The sequence below is a fragment of the Poecilia mexicana genome, unplaced genomic scaffold, assembly GCF_051168715.1.
Source record: "Poecilia mexicana isolate PSO_F unplaced genomic scaffold, ASM5116871v1 scaffold_19, whole genome shotgun sequence".
Lineage (NCBI taxonomy): Eukaryota > Metazoa > Chordata > Actinopteri > Cyprinodontiformes > Poeciliidae > Poecilia > Poecilia mexicana.
In genome coordinates, this window is record NW_028263388.1 from 4703490 (window position 1) to 4721946 (window position 18457).

General features: G+C 40.3%; 2 protein-coding genes and 1 long non-coding RNA gene across 4 annotated transcripts in view; 2 read left to right on the forward strand and 1 right to left on the reverse strand.

Annotated features, from left to right (window-relative positions):
- The first annotated feature begins 1423 nt into the window (after window positions 1-1423).
- abi3b (ABI family, member 3b) lies at window positions 1424-6894 on the forward strand. Its single transcript, XM_014996259.2, has 5 exons — window positions 1424-1912; window positions 2039-2206; window positions 3240-3419; window positions 3520-3590; window positions 4513-6894. Exons 1-5 carry the CDS (start codon window positions 1769-1771, stop codon window positions 4853-4855), a joined length of 906 nt encoding a protein of 301 aa, XP_014851745.2. The 5' UTR covers window positions 1424-1768; the 3' UTR covers window positions 4856-6894.
- An 870-nt stretch (window positions 6895-7764) lies between these two features.
- Window positions 7765-8464, forward strand: LOC148153578 (uncharacterized). Its single transcript, XR_015766346.1, has 3 exons — window positions 7765-7830; window positions 8211-8295; window positions 8374-8464. It is a non-coding gene; the product is annotated as an uncharacterized LOC148153578 (long non-coding RNA).
- A 1409-nt stretch (window positions 8465-9873) lies between these two features.
- mpp2b (MAGUK p55 scaffold protein 2b) overlaps window positions 9874-18457 on the reverse strand; it is a 56813-nt gene continuing 48229 nt past the window's right edge. For both annotated transcript variants that reach the window (XM_014996257.2, XM_014996256.2), the window contains 7 exons: window positions 16938-17069; window positions 16746-16848; window positions 13434-13502; window positions 13145-13306; window positions 12487-12689; window positions 11958-12086; window positions 9874-11342 (listed from right to left, as the gene is read on the reverse strand). In XM_014996257.2, coding sequence (XP_014851743.1) covers window positions 11166-11342; window positions 11958-12086; window positions 12487-12689; window positions 13145-13306; window positions 13434-13502; window positions 16746-16848; window positions 16938-17069 — 975 coding nt within the window. In that variant the 3' untranslated portion in view covers window positions 9874-11165. The remainder of the gene's footprint in view (window positions 11343-11957; window positions 12087-12486; window positions 12690-13144; window positions 13307-13433; window positions 13503-16745; window positions 16849-16937; window positions 17070-18457) is intronic.

The following is an 18457-nucleotide window of genomic DNA, read 5'->3' on the forward strand; positions in this document are numbered from 1 at the left end:
GTCGTTTTAGGTAACAAAGCTGTGTAATAATAACTTTCCAAAATACATGATCAATTGCTCAACTCTGACCACCTGAAAAGGCTTTAACCTTTAAACTGTTAGGATGTTGGGGAAACATTTTAAAGACAAATCAACAACTGCACAGCCAAAAGTCAAATTGTATTGCAAAGTTTTCTGCATTTTTTAATTGAGTTCTTATTATAGAGACACTTAAGTTTTGTATTGACTGAAAATAGGCGTAAGCAGTTCTGAGGAGTTAGAAATGACACTGGACATCACTTGTAGGATGGGATGAAGAAAAAAAAACTTCTGGAATCCAGACTATTTACACAAACCCATTAGAATCTGACAAGAAACAGGTTTGGCACTTGCGAAAAGTACAACTTGTATTTGAATGTATGCGGTCCGCTTCTGTTAATGTTCTCCTCCACATCAGTGCTGTCATCGAAGTTCAGAATAGCCAGTGTCTTTTGAAGATAGTGGAGAGGAAACTCCAAAAGTAACTACAGGAAGCTCTTCAAAAAAAAAAAAAAAAAAAGAAAAGAAAGAAAAAAACCTGCTGAAAAACTAACAGCTGGAAATAAGAGGTGCTTTTATGTTTATAGGGAGAATGGCTTTTGAAGAAAAATTGTTCAAAATCAACACCATCTCATGCTGTCGGATGCAGGATTTCCCTGCTGCTGAACTTTCAAACATTAAGCTGATAACATCACATCTTCAAGTCCTGTGGAGGAAATGTTTGTCTCATGCAAATTTCAAAGCACCAAGCTTGTTTTGCTGGCAGAAGAAGGAAAGGAAGTTAATGGCTTGAGTGGAATGGCAAAGAAAACAAATGCATACATCAAAGGAAAATATAAGCTGAAGCTGAAAGAATGGCATTTAAAACTGAAAGGCAAAAAGCTGATATAATATGTAATCTAAAAGCAATCTAACAATGAAAGAAAGCACTATGCAACAAGGCAGGAACAATATAGGAACATAATATTTGAAAGTCTAAATTTAAGTCATGAATAGATTCGATTAGGATATGAACTGATTCTGTGAAGTAAAAAATAAATGTTAAAATGTAAAAACACACCCACTGTGATGGAAAATCTCAATGATGGCAGTGAAGTGACATGGCCATTAAGCTTAGGGGGAAAATAGTTGTTTTTTTCACACATTAACAGCTTGATTTGGAGAGCTTCTATTCCTTTGTAATTTTAAAAATTTTGTTTGTTGAGTAAAAACAAACGTTTTTAAATTACAAACGGAAAAGGGTAACGGTAATTTTATTTATATAGCACATTTTCAGCAACAAGGCAATACAAAAAGACTTTGTAGAATAAATAAAAAAAACCTGTAAGAATTCAACAAGTTGTTCACGTCACTCGGAGTTCCTGGATTTAGAAGTCATTTCTTTGGGCGACACTGACCTCTGGTGGACTTTCCGGATATCGCCGGTGGACTTGCACTTTGCTTGGAGACGGATCGGAAATAATAAAGTAGTTTCGTTGTTTCAATTGGCATTGTGTAAAAAGAAAGAATACACGTATATATTAGTTACAGGAGACAGATGTTTCCTGTTTTTGTGCGGAGTGACTGGCGGTCCACCTGGAGCAGCCCTTCCCTGAGAACAGCTGCTCTCAAATCTCTCCCCTGAGGGATTTTCCGCGTTCTCCACCGACACAAACACCTCCCTGCGTGGACCAGGAGAAAAACCGTTTTCATCCTCACCAAACAACGTCTGTTGGCTTCCCATATAGTAAGCATTTTTTAAGCAACAACCATGGGAGAAATGACAGCACCAAAGAGCTTCTCAGAAGTTATAAGTCAGATATTACAAGAGGCGCCAGCTGCCAGGAAAGATCTGGTTGATAACCAGAGCAACCTTCTCCGAGTGGCAGAGTACTGCGAGAACAACTACCTCCAGGTGAGCGAAGACCACTCTGAGCACCGAACAGCTTTTAATCAGGCATGATTTGATATGTGTGTGTGTGTGTGTGTGTGTGTGTGTGTGTGTGTGTGTGTGTGTGTGTGTGTGATAATATTGCCACAGGCGGATGATCCGACCAAAGCTGTGGAGGAGACCAAGGCTCTGACCACCCAGGCTTTAGCCAGTGTCACCTACCAGATCAACAGCGTGGCCAGCACCGTGCTCAGGCTGCTGGACTCTCAGGCCATGCAGATCAAAGACATGGAGTCTTCCGTCAACCTGGTGTCACTGGTGAGACAGGAACACCCTCATCACCCCCCAAACTCTCAAACCCTACCCACTGAAGACAGCTGTAAATTGGAAAAATCTTCAAAAAGGTTTTTACATTAATTTTAAACTGAGACTTTAGTGTCACGGAAGATTATAAAACAACAACATTTCGATACATGTAGGTCTATGTCTATGTACTGGACTGTATAGTTGCTTGTGGTTCTATTTGCATGAATTACTGCATCAGTGCAGCGTGACATGGAGATCAGATGTTAGTGAAACATACCTTAGTACTGGTCTTAACCCTCCTGTTGTCCTCGGGTCAAAATGACCCGAGGACAACAGGAGAGTCAAAGGGTCAGTATTATCATTTTATTGCACAATCAAGTAGCTGTTACCTTCAGTGGTTATGAAACTGATAGTAGAAGAAGGTAGAAAATGGTGCACAAAAGTGTCTGTGACAACTTTCAAGTAACCATACCCCCTATAGGCTATAATATGTTTAACAAAAATATATTTTGCATTGTTTTATTGGTACTGTATTTTTCTAAGAAGGAAGATGTTGGGTTTTCATAATCATAAATGCTATTTAGTGTTTAATTAATCTATTTATATGAGGTTAGGTTTTTATTCCATTACTGAAATAACTGAACTTCATAAAGATAATCTAATTTAATCAATTAGCTACACTAGTTTTGCTCTGTCTCTATAAGGAATAATAATCCATAGATCAAATAAAACTGACCAAATGAAGCTGCATGTTTTATATTTTTGCTTAGGTCTGTGCATCAAATCAAAACAGGAATGAATAAATGATGTCAGTGTAATAATAAATAATTGCTGCTGCAGTAGGACTAAAGAACTAATTGTTTCTTTTCTGTTTTAAGTAAAAGTAATTCAGTCATATTGTACATGTTTCTTTTAAATGTTTGTGTAAAATGTGTTTTTATTCATGGTTATGACCATCATCTTGCCTTGTACCACCTCAGACTCCCTCATGGAGTCATGGCAGATTGTGGCTATTTGTAGTTTAGTCGACTGTGTTCTGATCCAGGCTGCTGCGATCCACTTGGAGAAGGTGGCCAGGAGGGAGATTGGTGTCTTCACCACACCCAAAGACAAGACCCGATCCAAACCCATGGCCCCGCCCCCTTCAGGCACAGAGCAGGAGACGGGTTACATGAGAACTCCGATATCATACACCATCTTGGACACCGTTGGACACTATTTCCAGGTGAAGTATGCTTCAGTTTGAGAAATATATCATCTTTTTCATAGCTTGTACACTTTCATTGACCTTCTACCCACCAAACTCCCCAAACCCCAACCTGCAGGTCAAAGAGCAGCAGCCCAGCAAGAACACACAGACCACAGAGAACACGGAGCGAGCTGAAGAACACTCTGTGTATGTAGACATAAATCTCATCAGTACAGAGATCAGCCTTTGTACATTTCATCACATGACAACAAACTTCAAAGCTTTTCATTGGACTCTTGTCTGATAGGTAGTGCAAGGTTGTGAAGGGAAACGAAAATGACAGTTTTTCAACATTAATTTTATAGACAATTTGAGATGTGTCTCTACCAGGTACACATCTAGAAACTTAAATCTTCACCCATTCTTCTTGGTCTTGGAAGTTCCTGGCTTTGTCTTACTCTGGGAGGATCTAGTCTTGGTCTTGAAAGGTATGGCCAACGTCTTGGTCTTGATCCTCGAAGGTCGGCTTGGTGTTGGCAGGTGTTGTCTTGGTCTTGGTTCTGGAGGATGTGGTCTTGGGTTTGGTCTTGATCACAGACATCCTGGCCTGTTCAGCATTGTGATGGTGTGATCAGAGCAATGTGAGGTGGTAGACTGCCATCACACAAATCATTTTAAATGTAAGTCATAAAGTCCAAATTCACAGTCGTGCCTTTTTACTGTGTTCCTTACATGGCTTGTAGGTTACTCCTACCTCGGCTGTTTCTTTCTGATCTGTCTGCTGTGTTCCTCTGTCGTGTGGATGCAGTGTGAGCACTAATGTTCGCTGAATCTCTGAGATCGTCGCAGAACAGCTATGCATACACTGAGAATAAATTAGACAGGTTAGTAGACAACTAGATGACTTTTGAATGAAATTGATTTTACTTAGAAATGATTTTGGATCAGATTTAGAGGAATGCTTGTCTAAAATATGTCCTGCTGAGAGATTCTTCCACCTAAGCTGTGGATCTCTACAGAGTTACAGTCTCTTTTGCTACTGTATTCATGTGATGGAGATATATTTTTGATAACATCTGATTTAGCTGAACCTGATGTAGAAGTCCTGACTGCTGTCTTGCCTCAACAGATCGGCCCACGGCATCGCCGTACCTCTACCCTCTGTTCCCACTAAGCCCACAGCGAGCAGCCTGCCTCCCCCTCCTCCACCTGCTTCTGCCACAAACCTGCCCTCTCCTCCTTCCTCAATGGACACTGGCCTCCCTCCTCCACCCTCCTTTCCATCTCCATCCAATCTCCCCCCACCCCCTCCTCCACCGGCCATCGGCCTGTTGGACAACAGCTTCCTTCCACCCCCTCCGCCTCCTGCTGCCAGCAGCACCGGTCTACCTCCTCCTCCTCCTCCTCCTCCTCCTCCAGCCAGTGGTGTACCACCACCACCACCTCCCCCTCCCCCACCACCTCTCTTCTAGATGGTAGATTGTGTCACTCAGGGTTTTGCTAACTTTGAAGCAGAACTAAAGCAAAGTGTCTGTGTGTGTGTGTGTGTGTGTGTGTGTGTGTGTGTGTGTGTGTGTGTGTGCGTGTGTGTGTGTGTGCAGGTGTTTGAACCCTGAGCTGTTTCATCTGTGATTAATTCCAAAGCGCGAGCCCAAAGTGACATTTTCTGGTTTAGAAAATCCCTCCTTCAGCATTCTGTGCGTACAGACGGTGAGCGGCGAGGATCGTCCCGGCGTGTCCCGACAGCACCTCCACCACATTCCTTCAAAACAAGCTGAAACAGGGATTCCTGGTTTCCTGTCATCAGCTCTTCCATCACTTTTTCCTCTTTCCCATAACGTCCGTGCCTCATCATAATGAGGGTTACTTCAAACTGCAGCGGTCTGCGGCTCAACCCCGGCAGCGGTCACTTTCCTGTCTGGTCAACGTGATTCTAAGTCTCTAACACTGGCAGCTTTGACCTCAGTGTGCTCTGCGTCTTTAAACAGGCCACTGAGGGTGTGAACTGTCTGCTGCAAGTCATATTTAAAGCCTCTATAATTAAGTGCATTTACTGTGCCTGACAGTGTCTGTTACGCTGTACTGTACAAATAAAGATCTAGACACAGATGAATATGAAGGGAAACTTTTAAAGTATGTTGGTTTTAAGTTAAATCAATTTAATCTGAGAGAAAATGGATTAAATTCAACCATCTGAGAGAAAATTTATTTTTTGTAAGTTTCAGATTTGAGGGTTTTTTCTTTTTCACAAGTTTTCATACTTTTTTTCTGTATGTTTAGTATATTTTGTCATGTTACCACCACAACAATCCATGTGCGGTGTTATGTGCAAACTGAATGAAAATGAATATGTTTCTAAACAATTTTTGCAGACAGAAATCAGCTGAGTGAGTCAGTCTGTCGCTCCAGGTTTGTCTCTACCAGATTTGCACGACAGACTGAACAGTTTGCCGATTTTTCCTTATAAATTGGCTTAAATTCTCGCAGATTTAATGAAGAGTGTCTGCAAAAGAGCAAGTTTTTATACTTTAATACAGCTTCTCAATTTCATTTAGCTCTGGACTTTGACTGGACCATTGTAAAAAAAAAATTGCTGCTCTTCTACTGATGGAAGGTGAAACTCGATCTCAGATCATTTGCAGGTTTTCCTTTAGAACTCTTCGATTTAACTTACTTAATCTCATCCCTGACCAGCTGCCCTGTTCAGGCTGGAGAAACGGATTCCCTCAGCATGACACTACCAGAACTTTGTTTTGCCATGTGCATGATTATTGTGTAAAGGATTCTTCATAGTTTTGCTCTTACAGTTTTTAAAGCAGGTCAGCGACACTCAGTCATATTTTCTTCTGTTTTCCTCAAAGAGTTGAAGTATTTCCCCAGTAGTGAATGTAATTCTCCCTCATGTTAGGATTCCTGTTTGGAGTTCAGGGCTCATTCTGCACTCTCCATAATCCAACTTTTTAAATGCGTTAATGGAATCATCAGCGTTGAATCTGTTTCATGTTTCATCTGTTCTCAGGAATGAACCTTTCATCTTCCTCATCATCCTGTTGTTACAGAGGAAGAGGAGGAAGAAGAGTACAGCACAATAATGCTGTTTGTGCTGCTTTATTGTGCATATATAAGCAGATTCCCATTTTAAAAAAAGAAGTTAATTTGTTTAGGTCATCAAAAAGTAAAAAACTAAATATGCATAAATGATCTCAAGTTCAGCTGATTTTTTTAGAGCCTTTACACCAGTATTATGCTCTACTCAGGTAGAGCATAGTTAAAGTTTCCCACTCCTTCAAGCTGATACATTCTCTCTTCTTGCTGATTCCTCTAAATAGACATTATGAGTTTTAATATGTGTTGACAGTTTTGTTTGTCCCAGAACAAACTTCTATTTTATAAAGACTTTATGTGACAATGCAAAGAACTGACTTTGTTTTGTAAAGTGGAAACAAATTACTTCATTCTACTTTATGTTTTGAACACTTTTTACCAATAAAAAAAAAAAGAAATTGTAAAATGTGGTGTGAATTTGGATTTACCTTTTGTTGTTCTAATACACCCAAATGAAACCCAGTGAAACCAGTTGAATGGATTGAAAGTAACTAATCAAAATGAAACCAAGCTGGGAAATCTGCTTGGTTTCACTGTACCTCACAACACCCTCACAGTGAGGCACGGTGGTGGCAGCATCATGGTGGAACTTCACTTAACTGGAGCAAAGAAGAAGGGCAAAAAAAAGACTCTGGATATGAATGTTTGCCTAGATTACTCTGATGCTCATTTGTTATTCACAAGTCATTATTATTGCTATTATTATTATGTGTCAGTAAATTTTCTCGTCTTGTTGAGAGTCAGTTTGCAATCATTTTGTTTTATGTAACAGAATTTATTTGTAGGTTTTTTACCACAGAGAATTGAATAACATGTTTCTCAATTACACATTTCTAATAATAATGGATTATGTAGGTGCTATATATCACGTTAAATATGTCAGGATAAGTGTTCACTTCTTGCTGCTCCTTTTCAAACAGAAGATTAGTGGGATTTTGTTCTTGGTTATGTTTGCATGTTTTCTTGTCTTACAAAATATGCAAAGCTGGTCCAAAGAAACAAAAAAGTAACCTGACATCATGCTAAATGCAAACGGAAATCACGCATTTTAGATGTTTATCTAAAAATTATTTTATATTATTTATATAAAATAATTACTGCACTGCACACAGAATCCCCCAAAAACATGTTGAATTATGTGGTTGTGACAAAATGTGTAAACGTGTCAGGGGTTTGAACATAGCTCTGTACAATAAGTGTGACAAAGAGTGAACACACCCCTCTGTGGTATGACAGCGATGCTGTAAACGTTGGTCACTCTGCCTCCTTCATGTGACACATTATCATTTGACAGCAGCTCAGGCTCTGGAGAACTTCTGGATGTTTGGGATTCTCAAACAAGGTAAGATCAGTCTCTAAAACGTCCAAAGAGTCTGTTTGTTACATATTTGATCAGACAATAGATCTGAGACTGAGCTTCACTTGTCACTTAAGGTTTAAAAAACAACAGATTTCAGGATAAATGTATTTGATCTCAGATACTGCTGGTCTGTTCTGTTAAATCCTTCTAACCAACTATTATCGGTGCACATCTGAATGTTCATGTGAGGGAAACGTTGTCGGGTCACCTTAGGGCATAATCACTTGACTTGGGGTGTGTCACTATCAGCTGGGATATAAAAGACATTATTTCCTAATTTGGCTACAAATTGCATCAGTCTGTTCAGTTGTTTCCTATTGATTTGGTGCAGGAACAGAAAACGCTCTCGTTTTGCCCAGTAGGTTGGTGAAACGATGCGCTTCGTCTCTCAGTGATGCCAGCAGGTCGACTGAAGTCCAGCTGTGACTGAAGGATGTTTCGAATGATGTGAGTTAACAATGAATTCAAGATGGCGTCCGTCTGAGCTCCAGAGTGTCTGTGTGAAAATAAACTATTTGTTCCCAGATTGCCGGTAGCAGTGATCTCCATTGCGGCCGTCCTCCTCTGCTTCTATCATCACTTGAAGAAGAGAAGAGAACAACACGACGCCACGGTAACAATGCAAGTCCAAGCAATATGCAGACCAGAGGACCAGGTGGAAGTGGACACAGAGTTCAACCGACATACTCCACGCTACAGCACCGTGGGACAGCCGCCTCCATACTCACTGGTGAGGATGGATAAATTGCCACCAACGTCAACTGTTACATTAAATTAACCCAAAAATGAACTTTCCTACCAATATACACTTGTGTTTGAGAACAACAACAACAACAACAAAACAATCACATGTAAATCTGAATAATGAAACACCAAAATTGTTTTTGCCAAAAGCAGTTAGAGTGAAACCAGCCTTAAACCTTAAGGAAGCTTCTATGTGGCAATTTTTACCAAGTCACAAATAAACAGCAGTAATTCAGTCATAAAAGAAAAAACGTGGGATTCATATTTTCACCACGTTATTCATTCAACTATGAATATCATAATTTCAAACTAACTATTTGACGTTGTAATTAAATATATTGGAGCTAAATATTCAGTTTGCAAACTAAAGTATATATTTTAGTTAGTAAACTAAATGTTTAGTAAACATTTAGTTTTACTAAATGTAAACTAAAATTTAGTTAGTTTACTAATGTTTAGTTAGTAAACTAACTAGATGTTAGTTTACTAACACTTAGTAAACTAAATGTTTAGTTTACTAACTAAATATTTAGATTGCTAAACAAAATATTTTGGAGCTAAATATTTACTTTGTAAAATAAATATTTAGCTTCCTTTTTAAAAATGTTATTTCATAAATGAATGAATAACATGATGAGAATATGACTGAAAAACAAGCCTCTTTTCTCTTATAACTGATTATTTCTGTTTGTGGCTGTGTAACAGCGCCCCCTAACAGTCAGCGACTATGGCTCAGTGGAAGCTGCAATCTGGAAGTTGTGGCTTTAATTTCAGCTTCCTCTTGTAACACATTGATGTTCATCTGGGAAAACACACTTAGCCCTCCGTTGCCTAGCAACCTGTTTGGAGAACTTGTGTATGCAGTCAGATGAACAGTTGATTTAAATACATCAACACAAAATCCTCAAAGTAACCCTTTACGTTTTTCTCATGCAGCTTGACCCCAAACTGACAGGTATCTGGCCGGGCGAGGCCCCGCCTCCATATCATATGTATCCAATAGCCCCGCCCCTTGCTTCTCATTGGATGACTCCCCTGGAACGTGGACAGCTGACCCCACCTGCCTTACCCCGCAGCCAGCACCGCTCACGGAGAGCATCCTTCAGCTGAACAATCAGATTTTATTTGAAATATTAGAAGAAAGTGCGTTTAACTGGTTTTCAAAATATTCTACTACTAAAAGAAAAAAAAACTGATTTAACTCCCTTTACTCTTATACCCCAAAATAAAACCCACAGGAATAAGTCAAAGTATTGACTTACGGCTCAATACAAAAACGTGCTACACTTTTCAGATTTTATTTTATTTTTGTTTTAGTTTAAAAACCATTCATTTTCATATCATTTTCATTACACATCATTTGTGTTGGAGCGTTAGATAAAACTGCAAATAAACTGAAGTTTTAGGTACAAGTGAGATGAAAAACATATTTTCAAAAAATGAAAAAATATGAACACTTTTGCATATATGCATATCAAAATTACTTAACAAAAAGAGTGCAACATTTTTTAACCAACTGCGTTTTTAATAAACTTTTGATATGAAGATCAGAATAAAGAGTACTGCAAACCAGCCGAATCATCAGAGCACCAGGTGTTTCTTTGATATTCTATACACTCTTTATTACAATACAGTACTTACAGGCTGAAAGAAAGATTAAATGGACAATAAATAAGCTGACAGAGTTATGTGTTTATTCCTAAGGAACATGTACACTGACAGAAATGAAAAGTTCCATGATGAAAAAATAGTTTCCTTGGCTTTTGAACCATATTAAGGCAAAAGTAAACATGAATTTGAAGCCACTGGTAACCGGTTTTACGTAAAAGTAAAAAAAAAAAAAAAAAAAAACTATCTTCCATCAAGAGTCCAAGAAGTAAATGTTAAGGTCAAATGTTTCCCCTTCGTTAAACAATGCACACAACAGGTCTAGGCTACTGAAGGTGTTACGGTTTGATTGTTACTGGTGCTACGGATTAAACTCAAACATCTGCTGCATCCTCTAACTGTCAGGACGAACGCACAGAAATCAACATTCAAAAAGGAAAGAAGATGAATGAAAACTGTCTCAACATGAACATCCTCCATTCTTCCCAAAGCAGAAATGTGTGTGTTTCCTTTCCGGTGCGTCAGTCAGTGTATTGCATGTTTATTTCAGTAACTATTGCCATTTTTTAGCACATTTCTGAACACGTACAATCATACCGTGTGATCAAATGGCAAAAATATTAAGTTTTCAACACAAATGTGACATTTGGTATCTTTCTTCAATCCTTCCTACAGAACAAATGTAAACATTTACACTACATAAAGTATTTAAGATTTGTGAAGGCTAAAACTGTCCCTCCGACATTTAAACGATCTCACTACAACTCATCGTTGTCTCTAAAGCCTCCTCAACAAACAACCAGTTTTGACAAATTAATCACAACTTGACATTAGGGTCAACAGAGGAACACTTAGTTTGTACAAAAAAATGTGTCTCCGTGAGGCTGGTCGCCTGTGCCGATGTCCGCCGTGCGGCTCCATCGGCGCAGGTGACGATGCGTCCTCCGACTCTTTGTGGGCAATGCTCAGAACACCCAGCTGACCGGCACCCACTGATGCTCCATGGAGAGCTTCTCCAGCGCCACCCGGAGGCTGCGGAAGGCTGCCTCCAAACCATCGTTCACGATGCAAAGATCAAAGTAATGTCCGTAGGCCCTCTTTATGCGCTCACTCTCGTCCACTGTCCTCTTTAGTTCAGAGTCCTGGGACCGGCACATTGGAGAGAACAACAGCGCTTTTAGACTTATGCTATATCTACCATGTCACTTTGTGAAATGCAACTCCAAATCAATTGCCAAAAAATTATGTTCTTGTTCATTTTTCAGAATAAGGTGAGCTGAAATGCTGCTTAACATGCTATTGGCTGGCCATTTCCAAAGCATCCAACCCAGGCGTGCCATTGATTTTCCTTAGCCCTCATTGGAGCCACTTTGAGAAACACTGGTCTAACTTGTTCAACTTGACAATGTAATAAACTAAAGTGGAAGAACTTTATTTAATTACTTGTCACCAATTTCAGTATTTTCTTTAAGTTGTATCAACTGTTCAGTTTTTTCAGTGCAGTTCAAGTTAGATGATGATAAATGATGTTCTGAAGGCTCAGGTGAATCCTGATGATATTTATTTTTTAATATCCATTAGGTGGCACTTTATAGCTATGGCTGATACTAAGTACAAAAAATTATGGGAAAAGTATCAAACTGTTTTTTTTTTCATAAAATAAAATTAATGAATTAAATTAAGTAACTTTTTTTCAGAGGAAAAATAATCATTAAGAAGATCAATTGAGAAATAAGTCTAATGACCCAAACACTCACCGTCATCTGTTTAGTGACGACTCCTGATTCAATGGCTGACCTGTTCATTGCTTTGAGGACTTCAAAGTCTGGGGCTTCAATGAACACAACGTAGGGCAGGAATTCAGATGTTCGCAGCACTTTAAGGGCCTTCAGAGGAAAAACAGGTACAGTTAGGATAGATTCAAACCAACGGAGAACAGAAATTCAAAAAGCTCCAAAAGGCAGTCAAAACTTAGCAACTTTGTACATAAATTTGGCAACTTTTCAGACCTCTAACTGGAGAGTTTGGCAACAACACTTTGCAGTGTCAGTTACAAAAAATAAAAATCAATTAGTATCAGGTCAGGCTTTCTAAAGATTAGTGATCGGCCTGAAAACTGTAACTGGTGCAGCAGTAGCTCCAAACATCAGAACCTTACTCTACCATTAATAAGATCAGCCGTATCTTTTTCCATCTCTGTAGTTATTTATTTCAGGTAAACCTTAAAGATGTGTTTGGTTAGTGTGTGAGTATTGACAGGTATAAAAACAGAGTAACAAACTGCACCTGTGGGTTGACGTCCAGGATGCAGATCTTTCCCGTTTCTATCACCTCATGTATGGAGTTGATCTTCGTGCCGTACAGGTTGCTGTCGTACTCGCCGTGCTCCAGGAAACGGCCGCTTTTGATGTCACACTCCATCTCGCTCCGCGACATGAAACCGTACATCTGACCGTCTCGCTCGTCCACCTTCGGCTTCCTGGAGGTGACTGAGCGATGGAGATGCATTCAAACACAGAGACAGCTGTCTGTCAATCAGCTGTCTGAATGAGTTTTTAGGCAATCCTGTGAAGACACTGTTGCAGTGATCGATGCATCTAAAGATAAATGCATGGATGAGTTTCTCTTCAGGTGATAGAAGGCTGACTTTGAACTCTGAAGGTTCAGATCTGAGTCCATCACTACACCCACATTCCAGACCTGATCACTATTTTCTAGTTGTAGTAACTGAAGCTGATTGTTCCTCTTTATGTAGGAAGATAATAACGTCAGCTTTGTTTCTGTTCAGTAATGGCACATCCATGTATTCTACTGCTCTCCATTCAGTCTGACTGATCTTGAGCTATTTTTCACAGAGCAATGGTCAACAATCTCCAGAAACTGACCAAATGAGAACATGTGAAACAAATAGTGTGACCAAAGACTGTCTGTTCCAGTCACTCACAGGGTATGGTGGTCCCATAGCGCTGAGGGTCTGACACCAGCAGCTTGTTCTTCAGACTGCGTCGCCCGACTCCCTGCGCTCCAATCAGAACCAGCGTCTTCCTCCTAAAAGGAGGGACTTTGGCAACCTCTTCATAGATCCGCAGTTCATGTCGATCAAATTCTGAAAACAAAACAAAAAAAAAAAAAAAAAAATCAAACAAAAAGGAAACAGAACAAAGAATAAACGATGACAAACTGTAAGTAATCATTTCATACATATCTGAAACAAAATGTCAGGATCCATTTACCTGCATTCTTGGTGGTTAAATACATCATCTTTTTTTTCTTCTTACCGCCCATTCCTGCACACAAGGGACCTAAAACAGAGAGAAAACATAAAATAAGTTAAACCCTGTGTAAGCTGAGTCCATGGTACTGAGTCATATTCAATAAGCTGGAATACGCGTTCAGATGAGACTTGTCAGATTAAAAATACCCTTTGAAGTTAACAACCTTTAAGCACGTATCAAACATAATTTTTTTTAAAAAGTTTTTTTTATTATTGGTCAGATGTAATATTCTCATTTTAGGCTGTGCTTACTGCCTGGAAACTATCAATATTTTTCAGGTGTTGACTGGGAAAATGTTTAACCCTTGTATTTACAAATGGGGTCCAACCGACCCCACACTTGTATCACTTGTATCATTTGCCTCAGTCCTCGCACGCACAAGGGTTAGACAGCACCGCCAAACCACCTCGAGTCAGATGTAGCTGTCATGACAAGTCTCTAGATGGCGCTGTCATCGAATGAGCATGAGCCTTTCATCATTAGCTTCCACTTCATTAGCCTCCACCTCAGTAACGTGTCTGAAATATATGGAATATGTTTATTCCTTATCAGAAATTATGTTAATGTTAACAGGTTAAGTAGCACAGCACAGTGCTACCCACCATTGTTATTGCTGTTATTTGCCGGTTCATGGGTACAGCCATATGTTCTGCGCCTTCACACCTGCGGAGTACGTTACACCTCCACGGGGATTGTTACAGAAAAGTTTCAAAAATGCAAACATGTGAGAGACAATAAAATAATAACAAAAAATAATTTTCTTAAAAGTAAAAATGTATTTACTCTCTTTGTTTTCTTCAGGTTGTACCAGAGATATTTTCTATAAAATATCTAAACAAATATCCATTTTAGTTTTGACTGTTTCTTTTTATTCTTAAATTATAAATGCTTTTTTCCTTTTAGTAAATCTTCTTTGCAAATGTGCTGTTTTTTTGACTCTAGTGGCCTTTTTATTTGATAGTTAATTGACAGGAGGGTGGGTAATGAGAGAAGGGGGAAGACGTGCAACAAAGGTCACCAAGGCTGGGAATTGAACCTGCGACAGCCGTGTTGAGGACTAAGGCCTCCATATGTGGGTTGTGCTTAACCCCTGTGCCACCACAGCACAACCCATGTGCTGGTTTAAATATAATTTACAAAATATAATAATCCATTTTAAGTTAAAAAACAATGAATTTGTTGGCTCTGTTTTCTGCTTATCCCAAGATCTCTCTTTTTGCAGAATAAAAAGAGAATTTGTTTACAATGAAGCAGAAGGCACCACTAGATGGCGCTGTGCACCAGCACTAACCAGACAGCGCGTTCTGCTGGTGCCAGGAAGCACCTGTGACTTGGCAAGCTGTTAACCTTCTGCTCAGTGTAGCAGACTATCTGGTCAAGGAAACACGAGCTCAGTGTCAAATCTGGCTTTAATTCTGCTTTTCAACAGCTGAACCAGCAAATTAATGGCAATGCTACGCCACAGGTTCTCTGCTCCAACACTGGAATTCTGACTGTGCTCTCAGAACAACAAGAGGAGTGTGTGCTGGCAGACAGATGTGTCCTCTGGCTCAGAGGACAGTACGTCTAGGTGAAGGACGCAGGGCCTGCTATGACTCAGCGCCTGCTTTGTTCGCCGCTTAAGACCTTTTCTACTGCGGATCTAAGCGCATAAGACAAACCCTCCCCTCACCTGCATGTTTCATGTGTACAGAGATCTGTATCGATCTGTGTTTTGTTTACGGAGCTCATATTGCCTCTCCTGAATCAATGCTCCGTCTTGGTGAGGATGGTTTGTGAATGTCAGACGCTGCTGCTTAAAGCAGCAGAGTCATGTAAAATCAACTTTTTCGAGCTTTACATCATGTTATGATGTTATTCCTTCATCAAAAACAAATCTGGAGTGTTGCCTTGATTCCTTGATATATGTCTGAGAAATCCTTTAATCTGCCGTGGCAACCATTACCGGGACAAAGCTCTAGTTTTCAACCTTCCAACTCACAGAGTAGCCCTACCCCTTCAGACTAGCCAGAAGCCAAGGGCGTAGGTTCGGTCTAAGTTTTGGTGGGGACCTTGACACCCCCCCCCCCCCCCCGGGCAGCAAAGTGAAATGCCAAAGAGCACCGAACATTTTTGAGAAGGGGGGGGAAACCACATTGGCTTAATAAACCTCCTATAGAGCAAACAAAGCGTAACCTGGTTTGTATTCACACTAGCTTAACTTAATTTAAGACTAACACTTCAAATGCCATATTTACTGAGATAATTTCACAGTATATTTCATATCTGAGAACTAACACCTCACCTGGAGCCCTGAAGCTCCAGCCACCTCTCCATCGTTCTGCTCTGCCCCTTGCTCTGCTGTCTGAGCATCCTATGTGAAAAAATATTACATAATTAACAGACCTATTCTACCTCACATTCAGTGCTGACCTTACTAAACACCGGACTTTACAACAAATGCGTTGCGTGATAGATATCTAACTTATGGGTCCACTCACTGTACTTACAGCCGACGTAGCGAAATAACTTCTAATGTCTGTCCTTTTCTTTTTTGGTGGCGACATGGTCTCGGAGACTCAGAAGGAGACGCGTGTGCCCAGCTAGCCGCCGCCTTTTGCAGCTAATCAAAGTACGTCCGACGATTCAACTGACTCCCCCTGCCCCCACCCCCCGACAGCACCGTTCCGACACGGTCTCGGAGGCTCATAATAAATGTCAAACTAAGAAGCTTCCGTTCCGCGCACCGCCTGTTGCTGCTAATCAAAGATTGTAGATCCACGTTCTTTGAGCCAATATGGCAAAAATTGGTCGGGACTTTTTCATATCCCGTGAATATTGGTCGGGACATGTCCCTACCGTCCCTACCCAAACCTACGCCCATGCCAGAAGCAATTAGCAAACATCAGGTGGAACTGCTCATCTGCTGAGTTCATAACAGGAGCTACTCAGTGTAACACTGGTAAAACATTGTTAAAGGGTTAATAGAGGAGCCATGCTGTAATGACTTCCCTAAGGCGGAGTTTCAGAAAGAGCAGAAGCTTTTAAAGAAGCCCAATACATTAATACATACAGCATTTTTTAACAAGTCAAATTAACATAGCTTCTTGATTCTGCTATGAAACCGCACTATGTGCCTGGAAAACACATAGTACTGCCCCAGAATGCATCTTTCTGACCTTTTTTGCGGTTATTGGCAGAGGGTGGGAGAGCGAAATTAGAAGAAATACATGTACGATTCAGAGAGGAACAGATGTCTGATGGGGAATGTGGGTAAATGTGAGGGACTACCTGTGGTGGCGAGCTCCATGTCCCTCTTCACAAACGCTTTCCTCTTCTCCTCCAGAAGCTGGCTCGGAATGAGGCCCGCGCTGCCTCCCTCTATGTGACACGCCTGGGAGGGAAACCCAAACAGCTTGAGCTTAACAGGGGAAAAAAGAAAAAAGCAGAGCAAGGATGTGTGTGTCTGAATACTAGATTCACCTGCCACCAGTTCAGGTCTTCCTGGTTAAAGATCTGCAGAATGTCTCCGCTGGTGAAGCTGAGGCCCGCCTCCTTGCAGGGAATCAGGTTGTCGTGAGTGGGGTCGTAATCAAAGTGACACTTCACGAAGGCCTGTAGTGGGACAGGAAAGAATATCGTTAAAACTAACGCGATAGGCTGAGAACTGGACAGGCTGTCCTTGATATTAGAATAAAGCTGGGGAGTGTTGTGGTTATGTAAGCTGTGGGTGAGCATCAGTCAGTCAAACAGCCTACTCCCCTTCTCAGGTCGACGAAATAAGACAAAGCCTCTTTTTGATGGCGAGAGACATGCAGAGAATGTAACGATCTTGTTTTTAGTTGCATAGAAAGTACTTCTTCCCCACGTTCATGTGTTCAGCTGTTTCTTTCTTACATGAAGTCATTAATAGAGCTGTTACAGCCATTAGCTGCCGTCAAGGCAACTGTAGTACACCTGGTTCATTGTTTTGTTGTTTGGTTCAAGGTGGCAGTAGATGCATGTTATTTAACATGAAACATTAAGTTATATATGTGTGGAAGCTTTCAGTGAATTAGTGTAGGTGTTCATTTGTTTGGTTAAGGGTGCATTCAAATCTGAAGGTGAACTTATATTTCATTCCACAAGCCATATTGTTGCCCCGGGGAAACATTAGCTGGCACACATGGGGCATTCTACCTGAAGAAGCTGGTTGTGAGAAATTTGTCATCTTTATTCCTCCTGAGTCAGTGTGGCTAATAAGATATGGTTTTGTTTTATTTGTATTTTTTAATTATGTAAATCCTCTATTTCTAGTGAACTAATTTAGGTTTGTGTTACCTTTTTTCAGTTCTGGTGGCATTTTCTCTCTAGAATTTGTGATGGCCATAGCAAATCATTGTCTTTCCTGTCCTTAAACCTTTTTGTAACCACTTTGGGTCACTGTCCATATGGAAGACCAATCTGTACCAAAGTTTTTACTTCACACTCTGCCAGCATTATATGACAGTAACTCAATGCCAGGCTGCAGGACTTGTAGCTGCAGAGAAGGACGGTTAAGAAAAAATAACTCATGGCAGGGCAAATGAGGAAAACAAGCCGACATGTTGCAGCAGCTCTCACGATGTACTATTTCCTCAGATTTGTTTTGCAGCTACGCTGTATTTCTACATCAGTGCTTCATGGAACTTTTCATGCTGACCACCAGATATGTCCTTGCATGAAACATTTTGACAAAGATGGAGAATAACAACAGGAACTCATGCTTAGGAGGAGGGATTGCTGCAAAGTCATGGGCTTGATGCAATCAGCTGCTCTCCCTTATATAGATAATGTTTTACTACTTGGAATCAAATGATAAACTAAATTTTTTATTTGCCATCTTAAATATGACTCAGTTGGACTGCATGGAACTGGATTTGAAACCGATCATATCAGCAGAAAATAAATTCGATTTTGACTGGATATATTCAGACTGGTTATTTAATTCATTTCAGCAACAAGGCAATTCAAAATGCTTTGCA